This window comes from Chaetomium globosum, genomic scaffold (genome assembly GCF_000143365.1).
Source record: "Chaetomium globosum CBS 148.51 scaffold_1 genomic scaffold, whole genome shotgun sequence".
Classification (NCBI taxonomy): Eukaryota; Fungi; Ascomycota; class Sordariomycetes; order Sordariales; family Chaetomiaceae; genus Chaetomium; species Chaetomium globosum.
Genome location: NT_165976.1, coordinates 6,490,966 through 6,507,671, shown reverse-complemented (window position 1 = coordinate 6,507,671; position 16,706 = coordinate 6,490,966). Strand labels below are relative to the sequence as shown.

General features: G+C 58.1%; 5 protein-coding genes across 5 annotated transcripts; 3 read left to right on the top strand and 2 right to left on the bottom strand.

Moving 5' to 3' along the window:
• Positions 1-1,679: 1,679 nt before the first annotated feature.
• Positions 1,680-3,023, bottom strand: CHGG_02097 (uncharacterized protein; the record flags this gene model as incomplete). Its single annotated transcript, XM_001221317.1, has 4 exons — positions 1,680-2,049; positions 2,151-2,544; positions 2,608-2,846; positions 2,902-3,023. The coding sequence occupies 4 exons, from the start codon at positions 3,021-3,023 to the stop codon at positions 1,680-1,682; spliced, it is 1,125 nt and encodes a 374-aa protein (XP_001221318.1).
• Positions 3,024-3,937: 914 nt separating this feature from the next.
• On the top strand, positions 3,938-5,694 carry CHGG_02096 (uncharacterized protein; the record flags this gene model as incomplete). Its single annotated transcript, XM_001221316.1, has 4 exons — positions 3,938-4,484; positions 4,755-4,986; positions 5,097-5,266; positions 5,675-5,694. 4 exons carry the CDS (start codon positions 3,938-3,940, stop codon positions 5,692-5,694), a joined length of 969 nt encoding a protein of 322 aa, XP_001221317.1.
• A 355-nt stretch (positions 5,695-6,049) lies between these two features.
• CHGG_02095 (uncharacterized protein) lies at positions 6,050-9,363 on the bottom strand (the record flags this gene model as incomplete). Its single annotated transcript, XM_001221315.1, has 7 exons — positions 6,050-6,841; positions 6,967-7,285; positions 7,342-7,425; positions 7,703-7,809; positions 7,885-8,447; positions 8,606-8,973; positions 9,326-9,363. 7 exons carry the CDS (start codon positions 9,361-9,363, stop codon positions 6,050-6,052), a joined length of 2,271 nt encoding a protein of 756 aa, XP_001221316.1.
• A 3,273-nt stretch (positions 9,364-12,636) lies between these two features.
• CHGG_02094 (uncharacterized protein) lies at positions 12,637-14,458 on the top strand (the record flags this gene model as incomplete). Its single annotated transcript, XM_001221314.1, has 4 exons — positions 12,637-12,704; positions 12,863-13,638; positions 13,712-14,225; positions 14,326-14,458. The coding sequence occupies 4 exons, from the start codon at positions 12,637-12,639 to the stop codon at positions 14,456-14,458; spliced, it is 1,491 nt and encodes a 496-aa protein (XP_001221315.1).
• Positions 14,459-15,089: 631 nt separating this feature from the next.
• On the top strand, positions 15,090-16,606 carry CHGG_02093 (uncharacterized protein; the record flags this gene model as incomplete). Its single annotated transcript, XM_001221313.1, has 4 exons — positions 15,090-15,117; positions 15,184-15,345; positions 15,411-16,190; positions 16,248-16,606. The coding sequence occupies 4 exons, from the start codon at positions 15,090-15,092 to the stop codon at positions 16,604-16,606; spliced, it is 1,329 nt and encodes a 442-aa protein (XP_001221314.1).
• Positions 16,607-16,706: the final 100 nt, after the last annotated feature.

Genomic DNA, 16,706 nt, shown 5'->3' with positions numbered 1-16,706 from the left:
CTCCGGATACCCGCCTGCTTGCACAGGTCATACAAAGTTTCACGCGTCGGGTAGAAGCTGTGGGCTGGTAAATTCATGGCCCCACGCACGATTCCTCCCGTGCAGTCGGAGCGGCGTGCGTCCACCAACAAGACGTCTCGCTGCTTGTTGTCAAAATGCCCCCGGCCATCAAGTAGCCGGAAGACCTCTTGCGGCTCGACACGGGTTGCGGTTGATATTGGCTCGGGGAAATCTGCCCACCACGGCGTGCCGTCTTCTCGCCGCGCCATCTTCAGGCAGTGTTCGTGCGCGTGTCCGTGTCCATGTGTGTGCCCATGGTCATGGCCGTGGAGTGCCTGACTGTGTGCGGCCATTGTACGATCCCTAGCTAATAGCCGACAACTGTGATGCTGTGGTAGACAAAAGTCTTGTGGCCTATCCAGTCGTTGCCACTAAAAGCGAAGGTTGCAAGCGGACGTTGAGTAGCCACAAATCCATACAATAGCGATAATACCCGTACAAGTCGTGGCCCTTGCCACGTGTGATTATCCGTTAGAGTTTCGATTTGATTACGGAGGCGTGGAACCGGAACGCATCTCCCGCTCCCCGGAGCATACCAATCCTAGTGATGTACATTGCGGATATTGCCTTGAGTTCATGTTGAGCCACCCTTTGGCGAAAAAAGGCCGAACTCGAAAAGGAAAGAAGCTTAAACAAGGGAAAGAAAAGAAAGAAAAAAGAAAAGAAAATCAAGAAAAGAGAAAAGGTAGAGAAAACCGAGCAAAAGAAATCGAATAATCAAATAAAAAAAACCTAGTCAAATAAATTTGGGCTCCCAAATACGAGGTTTATTTTGTTCCTCTCGTCCTATGTTTCATCGTCGGCATCTAAGACACTTGGAGTTCAGCTTTTTTCTGTTCAGGTACTTAGCGGTGCAAGGCGGGTATCCACGAGCCGGGACATATTCGCTCACAGCAGCGAGTGCTCTCTCTTCGGCTTACGACCTTAAGCGGCTTATTTGTTGAAGCCGTTCCTTCCTCTAAGCCGTAGAGTGACTGCTCTCGAAGGCAAGAGCGGTTGGGTACTAGCTCGAGGGAAGGAGCGGGCTGTGGATCGAACCGGTTAGGTGCTCTAAGCCGGCAACGTACCGTCAACCTCCTGCTCACTCGCCTGGAGCTGCTCTTTTTGCTCAAGCCGGGATAAATTCGCTCAAAGCGTAAGCCGTCAAAGGCTTTTCAGTCTCGGCATGGGGCGGTAATGTACCATCGGGCATGAGCCCATTCTGAGTCGCGAGAGGGAGAGCCACGTCGCTTTTCCTTTACCCGCATGCCCAGACGTGCCAGGGCAGCAGTTCTTTATCCGGCTCCATACCAAGCGGCATGAGCAGGATCAACAATTCCTTGGGGAATGGAAAGCGTGGGTCACTATCATTCAAACACCCGGAGCGCCCGAGTGGGACTCAGCGCCACCTGGGGCTCCAAACCAAACCCAGTGCCCCTCAACTTGCACCGGGGCACGTTGGTTGAAGTATCTTGTATCTTGCTAAATGACCGCCTGGATATGAGGGTCCAACTCTGCTCAAGCCAGCCCCAGTTTTCAATGCACCTCGGCATGTGGATAGATGATTTGCGCGTACAAACGCCTACATCAACGCTACGCTATGATATTCCGCAGTCCGAGACCACAAACCACGCTCGGGTTTACTCCTCGTAATACGCCTCCTCATACTCCTCCTCGTACTCCTCGCGGGCCTCCTCCAGCTCCTCCTGCTCGCTGCTGCTGGCGGAGGAGCTGGCAGCGGCCTCGAGGGCCTCCTCGTAGTCGTCGCGGGCCTCGCGCAGGGACTCGCGGTCGCTGCCGTCGATCTCCTCGCCGTAGGCGTTGTGCGTGGGGATGACGCCGCGCTCGAACTCGTCGTCGGCGGGCGGCGCCGGAGGAGGCGGCTCGTTGTAGTAGTAGTTGTTGGTCTCGTAGACGATGGTGGTCGGCGCCGGCTCCTGGGCCGGCTCCGGCGGGGGCGCGTAGGCGGCCGCGGCAGGAGCGGCGGCGTACGCGGCTTGCTGGCTGCTGCTGTGGCGCTCGTCGTCTGAGGAATCGTCGCCTGGGGGGGAAGGGGGAGGGTTAGTAGGTGGACTTGTTTTGGGCTTCAGGGAAGGAGGATGATGACGTACCGAGTTGGTGAGACGATCACGGCACCGGCAATGGCACCGACGGCGAGGCCACCGGCAGCGCCCATCATCATGCCGCTGTGGCTCTTTTTCTCCTTGTGGCTACCGCGCTGGTCATCGTGACCCGGCTGGGGGCTGGCGTATCCGCCGCCATAAGGGCTAGGTTGGCCGTAGCCGGGGAGGCCGCCATAACCAGGCTGTCCACCGGGGCTAGCCTGAGGGGCACCATACGGACTACCATAGCCCGGGGTGGGAACGCCGGGAGTGGGGGCACCGTGGGGGAAGTAGCCACCACCCGGGGTATCGTGACCACGACTCTCATCCCCGTGGGGACGGTGGGAGGAGTGATCGTAGCCGGGAACTTCCCACTGGGAGCGTCCGCTCGACTCCTCTACATCTGTGATGTGTGTTAGGCGACTTGGTGCATGACAGGCATTGCCCACGAAAGTGGTAAACTCACAATACCAGCGCTGGTAATGGTCATCCCAGCGCGGAGTCCAGCCCGAGGGAATCGGGGGCTTGTCAGCCGGCGGAGTGTACGGCGGCGGGGGCCGGGGCCCGGCCTCGGGAGGGTAGGCGTAAGGGGTCTGGGGCGGTGGCGAGGAGTAGTTCGACTGGTGAGGCGGCGGATGCGAGTAGGGATCGCCCTGGGGCGGGGGAGGGGATTGGTAGTGACCCGAGCCTGAGTAGGGCTGAGGGCTGGACTGACCGTATCCCGGGGAACCCTGGGGCGGGTATTGGATGGGGAGGATACGGATTTACGCCATCGCGGTTGGACGAGGAGGCATCATCCTTGCGGTCGTTTTTGTTGTCTCCGAGGCCCAAGCGGCCAAGGTCATCGGCGATGCCGTCGGTAAACTTTTTGAAGAAGGCCATTCAGCGCTGCAGGTATAACCGTAGCTCAAAAAATAAAAAAGAACTGGTAAAATTGTCTCAGATGACGAAACCGGAGCTGAATATTTTAAATCGAGAAGTGGCTTCTGATTTTATGACTGGGTGCTGGCTCCCTTGTTGGCTCCCTCCCAGCAAAATGGGAGATGGAGCGGAAAGTTGGAGGGGTTCACCCCCACTACCAAGAGCACCCGGGACACCCCGCGAAGCCGCGGTCGTATCACGACGGCCCGCTAGGTTGCGGGTCAAAGAATCTAGTGGCATGCTCCCTCTTTGCCGCGCACGCAAGCCATGCAGCCAAGCAACGAGCGCTTGGAAGAGAAATGGAGTGGCAGGTGGAATGCCCGTTGTTTGAGCAGGCACGACAGGCCGAAACACCCGAGGGGAAGAAGCGCGGAGGCTCTTGGCATCTGATGGCGAGCGACCTACATGCCTTTTTCAGGGTCCCAGAGTCTCAGGGTCCAGGTTTCGCTCCCATTTCCGTCCCATTTCCACCTTTTCAGCTCCTGCGCCCCACCAACGTCAGACGCACGCTGACCGCGCCGACCGACAGCCGCTCTCCCGCCAAAACACTGGCCCCGCAGTATTTGCCCCGCGTCGGCCGCTCTGCCGCCTCCCGCTGAGAAGAGACCGACCCGATCTCAGCCCGACTTCACTTTGCATGACTTGAGGCAGCCTGCCCACCGTCGTAATCAACACTGCTCAACGAATAGATTTTGTGAACAAAGCCCCCGAGTGGCCCTCGAATTTTAATTATTTTCAATATTTCACCACTTTTCCCGGTCATTGCAGCATGTCCTACGGATACCCTGGTCAAGGTTACGGACCTGGCTCCGGGTCGGGCCACCATCAACCCCCTCCCCAGCAGTATGGGGGCGGCGGCTATGGACAAGGACAATATGGCCAACCTCCGCCTCAACACGGTTATGGTCAACCACCGCCGCAGCAAGGCTATGGACAGTACCCGCCTCCGCAACAACAGCACCACCAGCAATACCAGCAGCAGCAGGGTTACGGTCACCCTCCCCCCCCAACACCAGCAGTACCACCAACCGCAGCATCAGCGACCCCAAGGCCCCCCGCCGCAGGGCTATGATGCGTACGGCTACCCCATCGCCCACGGGCCGGGATACGGAGGCTCCGGCCCATCGCGCGCTGCCCCGCCCCCGCCGTCGGGCTCCCAGGAGTTCGGCCACGGAGCGCCGCAAGGTTACACTTTCCAGTACTCCAACTGCACGGGTCGCCGTCGGGCCCTGCTGATCGGCATCAATTACTTTGGCCAGAACGGCGAGCTCCGCGGGTGCATCAACGATGTTAAGAACTTGTCGGCGTACCTGATGGAGAACCACGGCTACAAGCGCGAGGACATGGTGACTCTGACCGATGATGCCCAGAACCCGGTCATGCAGCCGACCAAGGAGAAACATCCTCCGCCGCCATGGCGTGGTTGGTGGGCGGTGCCCAGCCCAATGACGCCCTGTTTCTGCACTATTCGGGTCCACGGCGGCCCAGACTGAGGACCTTGGACGGCGACGAAGGACGACGGCCTACGACGAGGTCATCTACCCCGGTCGACTTCCAAAACGGCCGGCCACATCGTCGACGACCCAGATCCCACGAAGTCGTGGTCAAGCCGCTGCAGCCCGGTGTGCGTCTGACGCCCATCTTGGACAGCTGCCATTCAGCTTCGGTCATGACCTTCCCCTACATGTACAGCACCAAGGGCGTGCTCAGGGAGCCCACCTTCGCCAAGGAGCCCGGCCCAGGCCCTTGCTGAGAGCCCGTCGGCGCGTACGCCCGCGGGCGACATGGGCGGCGTCGCCAGCACGTTTTTGGGTTTTCCCAAAACCCCTTTCCGCGGAAACGACGCTTACGAGCAGACGAAGCGCATTAAGACGTCGCCCGCGGACGTGATCATGTGGAGTGGCAGCAAGGACGATCAGACATCGTGCGTACTCACTCCTTTATATATCCCCCGAGCTTTTTAGCGGGGGGGGGGGGGGCTTGAGGGGAAGTTGATAACTTTGTATTGATAAGTGCTGACCTCATATCTAATAGCGCCGACGCTACCATCGCATCGCAAGCCACCGGCGCCATGTCGTGGGCTTTCATCTCGGCGCTCAAGCAGAACCCACAGCAGAGCTACGTCCAGCTGCTCAACAGCATCCGTGACGTGCTGGAGACCAAGTACACCCAGAAGCCGCAGCTGTCGTGCAGCCACCCGCTCGGTGCGTATTATTCCCGTTTGAATTTCATTTCCGCGAATGCAACTTCGGCCCAGCTGACCGCCGTAATTTCCATTGCTGGCAGATACCGATCTGCTTTTTGTCATGTGAGATGGTGTCTCGGATCGGAGCCCGTGGGTTGGGGCGTGGGGTAGAGATCGATCCTGCGTGCCGATCGTTCTGATCGTGGAGCCTTCCGGGCCCAGCAGACAGATAGGGGGCCCCAAGCGGGGACCGAGTTTGATTATTTGATAACAGTGCGACTGGAGATTCCGATCGCTGACCACGAGTGAGACTCGACTCATGCTGTGCATCGGCGAATTTGAAAATGCGCCGACAATGAGGAAGAGTGAAATGCCCGGGTCAGTTGTGTGTTGAGGAAAATCGTTAGTGTGCCACGACATAAAGCAGGGTATTACGACTACGACTAATAGATGATGGACTAATAACTAGATGATGATATACACGGAGGGGGTATAGTACGGGAAAAACAGAACTCATCCAAACATCGGCCTCCACACATATCCAACTTGCTCATGCAGACACATTGACCGCCCAAACCCCCAATCTTCATAGCTCGCTCCCCCATTAGCATGCCTCTACAAACCGGCGTTCCAACTTTTTGCCAGCGACAGGCCGCCCATTGTAAGATAGTAGACAGATATAAGGAAAAAGAATTCAACGATGGATATCGTTCTGCATCATAGACTCAGACGAGTGATAAGTGGGAATGTGAAAGAGGCATCAAGAGAGAGCTTGAAGAAGAACAAAACAAGAAAAAAAAATTCAATGAATCGCCCCCTTCAAAAACCCCAACGGCCCCTTCAAGCTAAACTTACTCCCCACGCTCGCACCCCCCACCGAGCTCCCGGCCCGACTCGCCGACCGCCGCGAACTACCCCCGCGCACCGTCTCCGACCGCCCACTGCTGCTCAGGGCACTGCTCATCCTGTTGCTGTGGCTGTGGCTGTCACCAACCACGCTGCTGGCCCCGCTGCTGCTGCTCTCCGAGTTGCGCCGCTCGCGCACGTACTTGGGCCACGTGTTGGTCAGCACCAGGTACTTGATGCTGGCGTGCGCCGCGTCGAAGACGGACGCGTCAAAGGCCGGTGGGATGTCGCCCGCGTAGAGGGGCAGGGCCGAGGCGGGGGCGGCGTGCGGGGAGGGCGGCTCGAGGATCTTGACGGTCAGGGGGATGTGCGAGGTGCGGTTTTTGGTGGTGGTGGTGGTGGTGGAAGTGGGTGTGGGGGGTGCTTGGTGGGTGGCGTCGTCGGGTTGGAGGATGTGGATTTGGGAGTCGCGCGAGGGGGGGGGTTGGTTCTGCGCGGCGCGCGGTGGGGAGGTGATGGGGTTGTTCATGTTGGCGTCGGCGAAGGGGGTGACGGCGTCGTTGGCGGAGGAGGAGCCGTTGGCGGCGGCGGTGCTGCGCGCCGCGCGCTCGAAGACACCCTGCAGCTTGCGGAGGTCGGCCCACGCGATGTTGATGGGGAACTCGGCGTCGCGGGGGGAGATGAACTCGGTGTAGATGCGCAGCGCTCGCGTGAATTGTTCCCGGACGTCTCTGGGCTGGCGTCGTAACTGGCTGCGATGAAGTCGACAGAAGGGCGAGCTTCCAACTCCGAACACGGACGTTAGAAGCGATGTTCTCGCCGTAAGTCGCGCGGCGGAGAATTGGCGGAGCGGCTCCAGTTCTTGTCGAGGACATGCTCGAGTGCGGCCATGGTCAGCACGCTCTCGTCGGGGTTACCGGTCTGGTTGGCCTGGTTGGTCCCATTCTCCAAGCTCGACAGCTTCTTCCAGGAGTCGAAGCCCGAGTAGTCGCCGACCTTGGTCGAGGTCGTGCTCATTGGGCCCGAGGAGCTCTTGTCGCTCGACGTCTCCGTCTTGCCCTCGCCCCGCTTCTTGGACTCCCAGTTGGCGATGGACTCGAGCGTCTCCTGGCGGAGGGTCTGGTGCTTCCGAACCTGCCAGCAGGGGACGAAAACAGTGCAGATCTCGATGACGAAGATCGAGAGGGCGATCCTATTACGGTTAGCTACCTGGGTGAATAGGGGCCCGAATCAGGGGCAGAGGCATACCATTGCGGCGGTACAAAGTATTGATTCACTGGCGCCATGCCAGGGACATAGAGAGCGATCAACCACATGGGCGCTGCCGGAAGGCTATTCAGGGGGGGTTAGTGTAAGTGGTTCACTAATCAACAACGGCGTAGACCTACTCAGCAATGCAGCAGGCCATGGTCTGGAGCTGTCAGCTATGGGTGTCGTGGATATTCTGAGACTGCCAGAGAATGATGGGCGCCACGATCCAGGCTCAGACGAACTGCTAGACGATCGAGGGCTATCTTGGAGGGCGTTAGTATTGTCTGAGTCGGCGTGGGGGGAACCTAGTCCATGACTAGTGGTGAGCACGTACCATTCTCAACTCTGGCCCTGTTACATGGCAATCTCCATGGCGGAGCTGCCGTACACTTCGGTTCCGGGGAATACCGGAAGTCGGAATGGAATTTTGCGCGATATCATGTAGATGATGATGACCACGAGGAGCTAGTAAATCCGCCGTTAGACTCAATACCAAGAGAGGCTGGTGTGAACCGGAGGAAAGGGAAGAGGGCGGTCCACCTGCACTGCCATGCCCATCGTAACAAACATGAACATGCGCTTCGAATAGTCCATCTGACGTAGGCGCTGGAGCAGAGTCGGCTTCCCCGCCGGGCGTTTCTCGTCGAAGCGAGTCTTCATCTGACTGGGAGGCCGGGCGAAGCGGCTCTGGGCCTTAGCGACATGGAGGAACTGGCTGTTGCCAGCCTGGAAGAGGGCGATTCCAAAGGGATACCAGATGCTCATGATCCAGAACTCGGCGACCTCGGGAGCGAGTGGACCGACGCTGTAGCCGATCTGGACGGAGATCCAGTAGAAGTGAAGGAGGATGATGCCGGCGAAAGTTAACGAGAGTCCGCGCAGTCTCAGCGTCGGCGTGTTGCGTTTTTTGTAAAGGAATGTCATGCCGCAGACGAGTAGAGCCGTCCAGATGGCGCCGAAGGTAATCCACCAGATGCCGACAGCGTCGAGCCGGGCCACGGGTTTCGTGTCGGGCGTGGTCCCGAACTCGGACCCCGCCGTGGCAGGCGTCCCGGCGTCGCGTGGCAAGATCATGGCTCGGGGATGACTGCGTTCCTTCAACACTGGGTGACTGAAACCGCGAGCGTGGAAAGAGACGGGATGGCTTGGGAACCCAGACGGGGGGGTGGGCGAGGAATATGTACGTGGTGTGGCATCGTGGGCCACACGCTGCAACAAGGGCATCCACCCATGTATGGATGTATGTATGTAATGCACGCACTTCCAGGCGAGCTGGGCTTGAGCACATGGGCGGAGATGATGGGTCGGCGCCGAAAGACGCCTACCATAGGAGCGTGGCTGCCAAGCTGGGATCCCGGCCGCACGCAAGGGCGGAAACCAAGTGCTGGATCCATGGTAATGGTGACATCGTGGATGCACCGTGTGGTCGCACTCTCGATCCGTGACTGCTTGAAAGGGCTGCAGGAACGCCGATCCGGTGTGGGTTTGGGCTCGATGGCCCCACGACTGTCAACTCCCCAGACCCCAGTCCCTGGGACACCGATGGGGCTGCCGGACATGGGAACCAGGCAACATTGGCAAGCTTTCAAACCCCTGAGTCTCGGTTCTGCCGGTTCTGAACTTCTAACTCTGTAACCTCGTAGTCAACACCAACTAGCTGCTTGCTCTCATCAGAATCGGTTAGGACATAAGGCAGGATGGTGTGGCGGCCAATGATGCGGCCAACATGCCCTCCATGGTCCTTCGGTTGTTTCTGAGCGCTCTGATCCAGATGTGATTCTCTTGAATCGCAGGCATGTGGGGAAGGGGGGAGGGGGAGGGTGAACGGGCCGAAGTCTGAGACTCTGGGTATGAAGCCTTTGGGTACGAAGGTACACTACAAACGAATAACTAACTGCATACATACACATCCCCAATCCTCTGGACATGGCTTGGTGCCTGGTCGATCATGAGGTTTGCACTCGCAGGGCCCCCCACTGACCGGATAAGATGGGTGTGAATCCCACGTGCTGGGATCATGTTTGGTGTCTCCGAGATCTGTCGGCAGCCCACACTTTGAGAGCGAGATTAGCGTCGATTGGCTGCTTGAAGAGAATCCCACCGAGGACGAGGCTCCGAGGCGTCTGAGCTCGCTTTCTTTATTTCTCGGGTGCCAGCACAAGGCATAGTTGCTTCGTCGGGTCATCTTTCTCGACAAGTCGACCCTCATCTTGTAAAACCTGCTAAAGCGCAGGTTTGGTGCCTCAAAGCTGCATCTGAGATGCAGTCACACACGCAGGGAGACTGGCAGTGAACGGACGAATAAGCTTGCCCCTGTCCTGCCATGCCGAGCATGCTTGGACTGCAGCTTGTGCCGATCCCCATATTGCGTGGGAGCTACCGGGGGTGGGGACCCGCACACCCGCAATGTTTCCGTAGCACACCCGTGCTCCGAGTGCCGACGGGTGCTGGAGGAGCCGAGCTGGGGACAGAAGGGGTCTTGGGGGTTCAGAGAGCCACAAGACGTCCCCGAACGGAGCTTCCGAGCCCTGTTTCAACGGTAGACAAGATGAGAGATCGGCAATGGTGTGTTTGGCACTTATCAAGCTGCTGTATCGAGTTTAAGGTCACCGTCATGACCCCACGGCCAAGTCTGACTGACGCTTCCTGTTGTTTGGGTCGCTTGCGAGGATTACCGAAGCTGGAGGGGGGATCGATAGCAACCTTACCTATCCATGGGGCCTGGCATGCCATTGGGACATGAACCTCCCCCGTCAGCTGCCCGTCATGACCATGGGCAAGACGCAGTCGGCTCATCATCAGCCAAGCTCTTGCCAAGCTGTCCAGCCAGGGATGGCAAGGGCGGCACTGGGCGGGCTCGAGGCGGGCAAGGTCTCTTGGCAATCCGATGGACGAGGATCAATCGGCGGAGTCGGGAAACCTTGTTGGCGAAAAAAAGAAAGAGTTTTTTTTTTTTCCATGATCGGCCTCGCCTGAGCGCCCGCTTCCGAGTCCTCGGTCTTTCCCCAGTTCCCCAGGCTTTCCCCTTTCTTTTTACCCATCCTTTCTTTTCCCAATGACCGGCATACCTAGCGTCTCCGGTTAGGCGGGCGTTGTGTGAAACATGAACTTTAACGTTTCTAACCCTAGAAACGGCCCCCTCGGTGACCTAGTCGGAGAGCTGGAGGGGAACTGGCGAGATAGGGGTCAGATTCAAGTCAGGGGATGATGGCATGCTGAGGGCAATCCAACCGCCCCGGGAATGTGGAATCGGCGATGGCTGGCGAATGGCTGATTCGAGGGAGCTGAACAAGTCGGAGCAAACCAACAAACCGGCTGACAAGTCCTGTCGGATTTTACAAGCCACAGTTGCACTGAATGTGACCAGACTCGCCAAACCCCGACCCTGTCACCCTGTGCAGCAGCCACGCACCTCTTTTCGTGCCGAGTCTTTCCCATCCTGCTTCTGTCCGATTTGGAGTTTCCGATCAGTCTCTTGCATCCTCCGATTTTGACTACTACCCCGCAAATGCAATGGGGAAAAAAGAAAGTAATGGCAATAGTCCTCCTGTAGTACTGCTCCGTGGCTCCGAATCGACGCATAAGTGCAGCTTACACACCCATCTTGTCCTCAGAGTAGGGCCGGTATTGGTCCGTGGCGGCATGCGGGCGCTCTCGAGAGCACGAGGCACTCCCTATGAGACATTGACCCCAAAACATCACATCACACTGATGCTTTTGGCAGCTTGTCGCAAACAATCCACTGAACCCTGCTCAGGCGACGCCCAACGCCCGAGTCCAGAACGCTCCCCCCAGCCTCTCGCGGTTGTTGGTCCTGCTGGTTCAATGCTTGAGTTGTTGAACCACGCCTTGGCAAACTTCAAGTTCCAACCCAGCCCCAAGTTTGGGGTGCGCAGATCCGGGCCAACTTGTTGACTGCCCCTGTCGGACGTGCTGGAAACAATCCATGAATGGAGCCACCGGAGAGGAGCAGCCTGGAGACCAGAGCAGCCCAGGCTGTGGGAACAAAGTTGCACGGAGCAGTGTGCCTGAGACAAGGTCACCCAAAACAACTATTAAATGAACAACAGAAGCCCACCCACTTCCTGCTAAATGGGGCTGTGAGCACTTCCGTCGTGTGTCAGTTCCAAAAGTTGGGTGCTGTCCTGTCCAAGCCCCACAGCAACACCCCCGGCGAGGATCATATCTCCTGCCGGGTGAAGTTATATCAAACACCCCTGGACTATAATTTTCTATTTCTCCAGCTGCGAGGGACGCCTCGGCCAGCAGACCGAGTGCCCTGTCGAGTTGTCAAAAATGCTGGGATCGCCACATACCTCATCTCACGCTGGTAGGTGTACTTGTTTTCAGTCACGAGTTAATGCCAGGTGAGGTCCAAAGAGAGAGAGATAGCAATAATAACCAGAAATCCACCACGTGGTTGGTAGGCAACCGAATAGCAATTGAAGCTTAGTGCCTTGATTGATAAAATTCAGTATTGCCGAGATACCGATCCCCAGAATGTTTGAAAGCACCGGGGAAAACAGTCACCTAGTTTTGCTGTTAAACCAGACACGCTTCTTCCGCCCCGGTACAGTAGAAAGAACATGAGAGCTTAGAATCAACTTTGACCCAATCTTCCGTAATTTGCGTTGCGTTCGGTTTGACACTAAGGCTGACCCGTAACACTCGTTCCAGTCAAGGACCTGCTAAATGCCTTTCAAGCTTCTACTACGGGTCTTTATAGATGTAAACAAATACTACAACGAAGTTAGACGTCGTTGGAGATCGGGCTTGGCGTAGTCGCCTCCACTTGTACGTAACCCCTTCGGAGCAAAAGCGAATGCTAGATAGTGGTTTGAGGCTAGATGGCCCTGATAAAATCATTGCCCAATCCTACATATCACTCTCGGGAGCTCTTTCTGCGTCCCGCACTTAAGCCTTGGAAGACCACCGCATTATCTTGCCGCTGGCGCTGGCGCAATATGCCGCCGTGATGGCCGTTCTATAAGGGCCGGTGCCGAGCACCAGGTCTTGCCCTACTCGTATCCGCGTCCCGGTGGAAATTGACAGCGCTCTGGTGAGGCCGTGTTTCAACATCATTCGTGCCCGTTATAAATGGAAAACTCTCTCTGGCCCGAGGCCGCATCACTCCGTAGAAGCTTAAAGAGATTAAGCGACCTAGACCTGGTGGATGACCACCTTTCGTGTTGCTTTATCTTGAAGCAGTTCTATTGATGTGACCTATGAGCGGGTGGCGCGGTTCACTTTTTCATGGCACTTGTCGCTGAAAAGGAGAGACTCGGGACCACCATGACCGAAGGAGCTACCCTCATTTACACTTCCAATCCCTTCGTAGGCGGTTGTCCGACAGAAACACTGTTAGTCCTTGTAAATACTCACAGCCTTAGTGCACTATTCTGTCCAAGACTTCTGGTGCTCTGGTCCGGCAATTGTCTGAGAGCGGATCCAATATGGCTAATACGCTTAATGGCATGCCACCCCACACGATATAACACTGAAGCCCAATCCCCAACAGGCCCGGGCGACGGGATGCGAACATCTCGGGGGTTATTCTAGCGATTGACGGCCTCACTCGGGCGAATGGCCCCCGGGCCTCGGTGGTGATATACCCCGACAGGCCCTCGCCGTGGTTCTTTGCCTTGAGCAAACAAAGCCGCCTAGACAGATCGTCGACGGAAACAATGCGTTCCCTTCTACACACGCTCGCCGCGGCAGCGATCGGCAGCGCCGGCGCCGACGCCCACCCCCTGATCCCCCGGCAGGGCGGCGGCAACAACACAATCCAATGCCCCCCCACCCCCTCGCCGTTCCCGACCTGGCAGCAGCTCCCGCTGCAGTCGTCTCTGCCCGATCCTTTCCTGCCACTGCAATACACCACGCCCGGCGATGCGGCGGACGTGGTGGCGGGCCGCGGCGAGGGCCGGGTGAAGACGCCCGAGGAGTGGTACCAGTGCCGGCAGCCCGAGATCCTGCACATGCTGCAGGAGTACCAGTACGGCTACTACCCGGACCACGGCCAGGAGACGGTGCAGGCCACGCGCAGCGGCAACACGCTGAGCATCACCGTGGCGGCCGGCGGCAAGACGGGCCGGTTCAGCGCGACCGTCACGCTGCCGTCGGGGGCGTCCGCGTCTAAGCCCGCCCCCGTGGTCATCAACATCGGTGGCATGCAGAACCAGGCTTATCTGAGTGCGGGCATTGCCGTCGCGCAGTTTGATTACACCTCGGTGGCGCCCGATAGCAATGCGAAGACGGGGGCGTTCTGGAGCATCTACAACGGGAGAGACATCGGTGGGTTCCGCTGGTCCCTTATTTCCCCCCTGAGGCATATACCGCGCAGCAGGAGGCTAATTGACCGCCGCAGGTGTGTTGACGGCCTGGGCGTGGGGCTTCCACCGCACGCTCGACGCTATTAACATGACGGTGCTCGAGATCGACGCCGGGCGGGTGGGCGTGACGGGGTGTTCCAGGCTAGGAAAAGCGGCGCTCGCGGCGGGGCTCTTCGACACCCGCATCACGCTCACGATGCCCATGTCGTCGGGGGTGCAGGGCATGGGCCCGTACCGGTACTACAGCATGAGCGGGCAGGGCGAGAACCTCGAGAACAGCAAGCAGGGGGCCGGGTGGTGGACCAGCAGCAAGCTAGGGGCGTTTATCAACCACTCCGAGAACCTGCCGTACGACGCGCACACCATCGCGGCGGCCATCGCGCCGAGGGCGCTAGTCATTGACCAAGGGACGGGTGACCAGTTTGTCAACAGCAAGGGCACCGCCGTCGTCATCTACCCGGCGGCGAAAGTGGTGTACGACTGGCTGGGTGCGGGTGACAAGATCGCCATCAGCGTGCGTGGGGGCGGGCATTGTGATATGAGCGGATTGTAAGTGAGACACTTGACTTGGAGGGGACATCAAGGTGCTGGCGTGACGGTGATGAGAGAAAAAAAAAGGACGAGAACACTGACTCGAGACTTTGTCTAGCACATCCATCCTGCCGTATGTGCAAAAGATCTTCTTTGGTACACCGACGAGCAAGGACTATAACAATTTGGGATCCTACGGGTCGCCTGTGACGACCGCCTTCCCATGGGGGACGGCTGTTCCCAAGGCATGAGCTAACCGCGTATGATGGGATCGGGATCGGATCGGGTCAGACTGGAAATAAGCTTACTTCGGAAGGCAAATTGAATGGGGAGCATTTTGGAGAGCTGTAATCTGTACATATTTCCGCCGCGTGAGTGTTCGGGGGCCGAGATCTAAATTAAATGAAATAAAATAAAGTAAAAACAAGCATGGACGAAGGCAGGGGAACTCCCTCCCTGCATGTATGAACTCGGAGAGATTTACCTCATCGCGACCGTTCAAGACACTCTTCCCAAAAATTGGAAGTTTACTTTGCAAAAAAGATCGACCAAAATCAATGCCAGTTCCAGGTTGGGACGACGTCACCTAAAATTAGGGGGCCCCCACCATTCCCAGGGACACTTAGGAGTGGTGGGTCTCGACTCCTCGGCAGGCACGGGATGGCACCTCGAAACATCCGAGAGTTCCATTCCAACCGAAGAGTCTACCGAGCTCCAATCGACGGCAAAGTCATCACGGCGCATGTTGGTGTCTCAAAGAGCCACCGCGCCGCTAGTATTGTATCCAACGCCACGATGCAGTGATCGTCAAAGATAATTTTAGGGTTTGCAAGCGAGTTAGATTCCGAGCCGGAGGACGAAGTACTTCGTACGAAGTAGAGAATGGAGAAGCTCGGTTTGCGGGCAGATGGTCAGTTGATGGCATTTACCGTGGAAGCTAGTCTTGCTTGCTAACAAACATCCACTTCCCCGACAGATCCCCGATGGTCTTCGATACCCACCGACCTGCTCCTTGCAGAACTCGCGAGACGCGATGACGCCAACGAACGACCGGCATGCGGTTCGGGGAAGAAGGGGTCCTACGACACAGGCATCCACGTGTTTGCCTTGTTCCTCATCCTCGCCCTGAGCACTCTGTGTATGTCCAAGACCTGGCTGCGGGTTTCCCCGGGTTCCCAACGCTGACCGTGATATCCCCAACAGCATGCGGGTTCCCCCTGTTCTCCCAGCGCCTGTCGAAGGGCAGCAAACGTCAACGCAACATTATATTCCTTTGCCAGCATTTCGGGACCGGCGTTCTGATGGCCACCGCCTTTGTCCATCTTCTCCCGACCGCGTTCACCTCCCTGACCGACCCATGTCTTCCGCACGCTTTCAGCAAGGGATACCGGCCGTTGGCGGGGTTGATTGCCATGGTGTCGGCATTCGTCGTGGTGGCGCTAGAATCGTACTTGACGACCCGGGGTGCCAGTCACTCGCACTCACACCACGCCTGGGAGGAGGTCGATAGCGACGACGGCGACGAAAATGTGGGTGGGCGCACACAAGAGGGGGAATTTTCTTCGCGACACGCGCGCCGCGATCGGCCCTCAAGCATTGCACTGGACGATCTGGAAGCGACAGAGGGTTTGGTGGCGGGAGCTTCCCCTCTCCCCGGCTCAACGCCCACCATGGCGCCACCTCGGGAAGGGTTGCTCAAACCCCAACGGGACAGCACACAGGACGACAACCGGGAGTCCCTGGACCTGGAACTCAGCTTTGAGGAGTTGAGCCCAAGCCCGAACCCCGACCACCAACCCAAGCCGGAGCCAGAGCTTCCCCCGCTGCAGCACATTCCCACCCCCGAGGAGCAAAAGCGCATGATGCTGCAGTGCGTCCTCCTCGAGGCAGGCATCCTCTTCCACAGCGTCTTCATCGGCATGGCGCTGTCCGTGGCCACCGGCCCGACTTTTGCCGTGTTCCTCATCGCCATCTCCTTCCACCGTACGTTGCCCTCACCCCTCCTTAACCACCATAAACAGTTGCTAACACACCCCCCAGAATCCTTCGAAGGCCTCGCGCTCGGCACCCGCATTGCCGCCCTCCACTTCCCCCGCTCTTCACCACGCCCCTGGCTGATGGTGCTCGCCTTCGGCGCGACCACGCCCATCGGCCAAGCCATCGGCCTGTTCATCCACCGCTTCTACGACCCCATGAGCCAGGCCGGCCTGCTGATGGTCGGCTTCATGAACGCCATCTCGAGCGGCTTGCTGCTGTTTGCCGGGCTGGTGCAGCTACTGGCGGAGGACTTTTTGAGCGAGAAGAGCTACGGGGTGCTGAAGGGCCGGCGGAGGGTGAGCGCGTTTTTGGCGGTAGTGGGTGGGGCTGGGTTGATGGCGGCGGTGGGTGCTTTTGCGTGAGGGGTGCTTTGCAGTGGGTGGCTTTGGTGGGGGTTGTGACGGCATTGGGGAGGGAGGCTAGAACATTTTGATCGCATATGCATGAATCCACCCACCATGG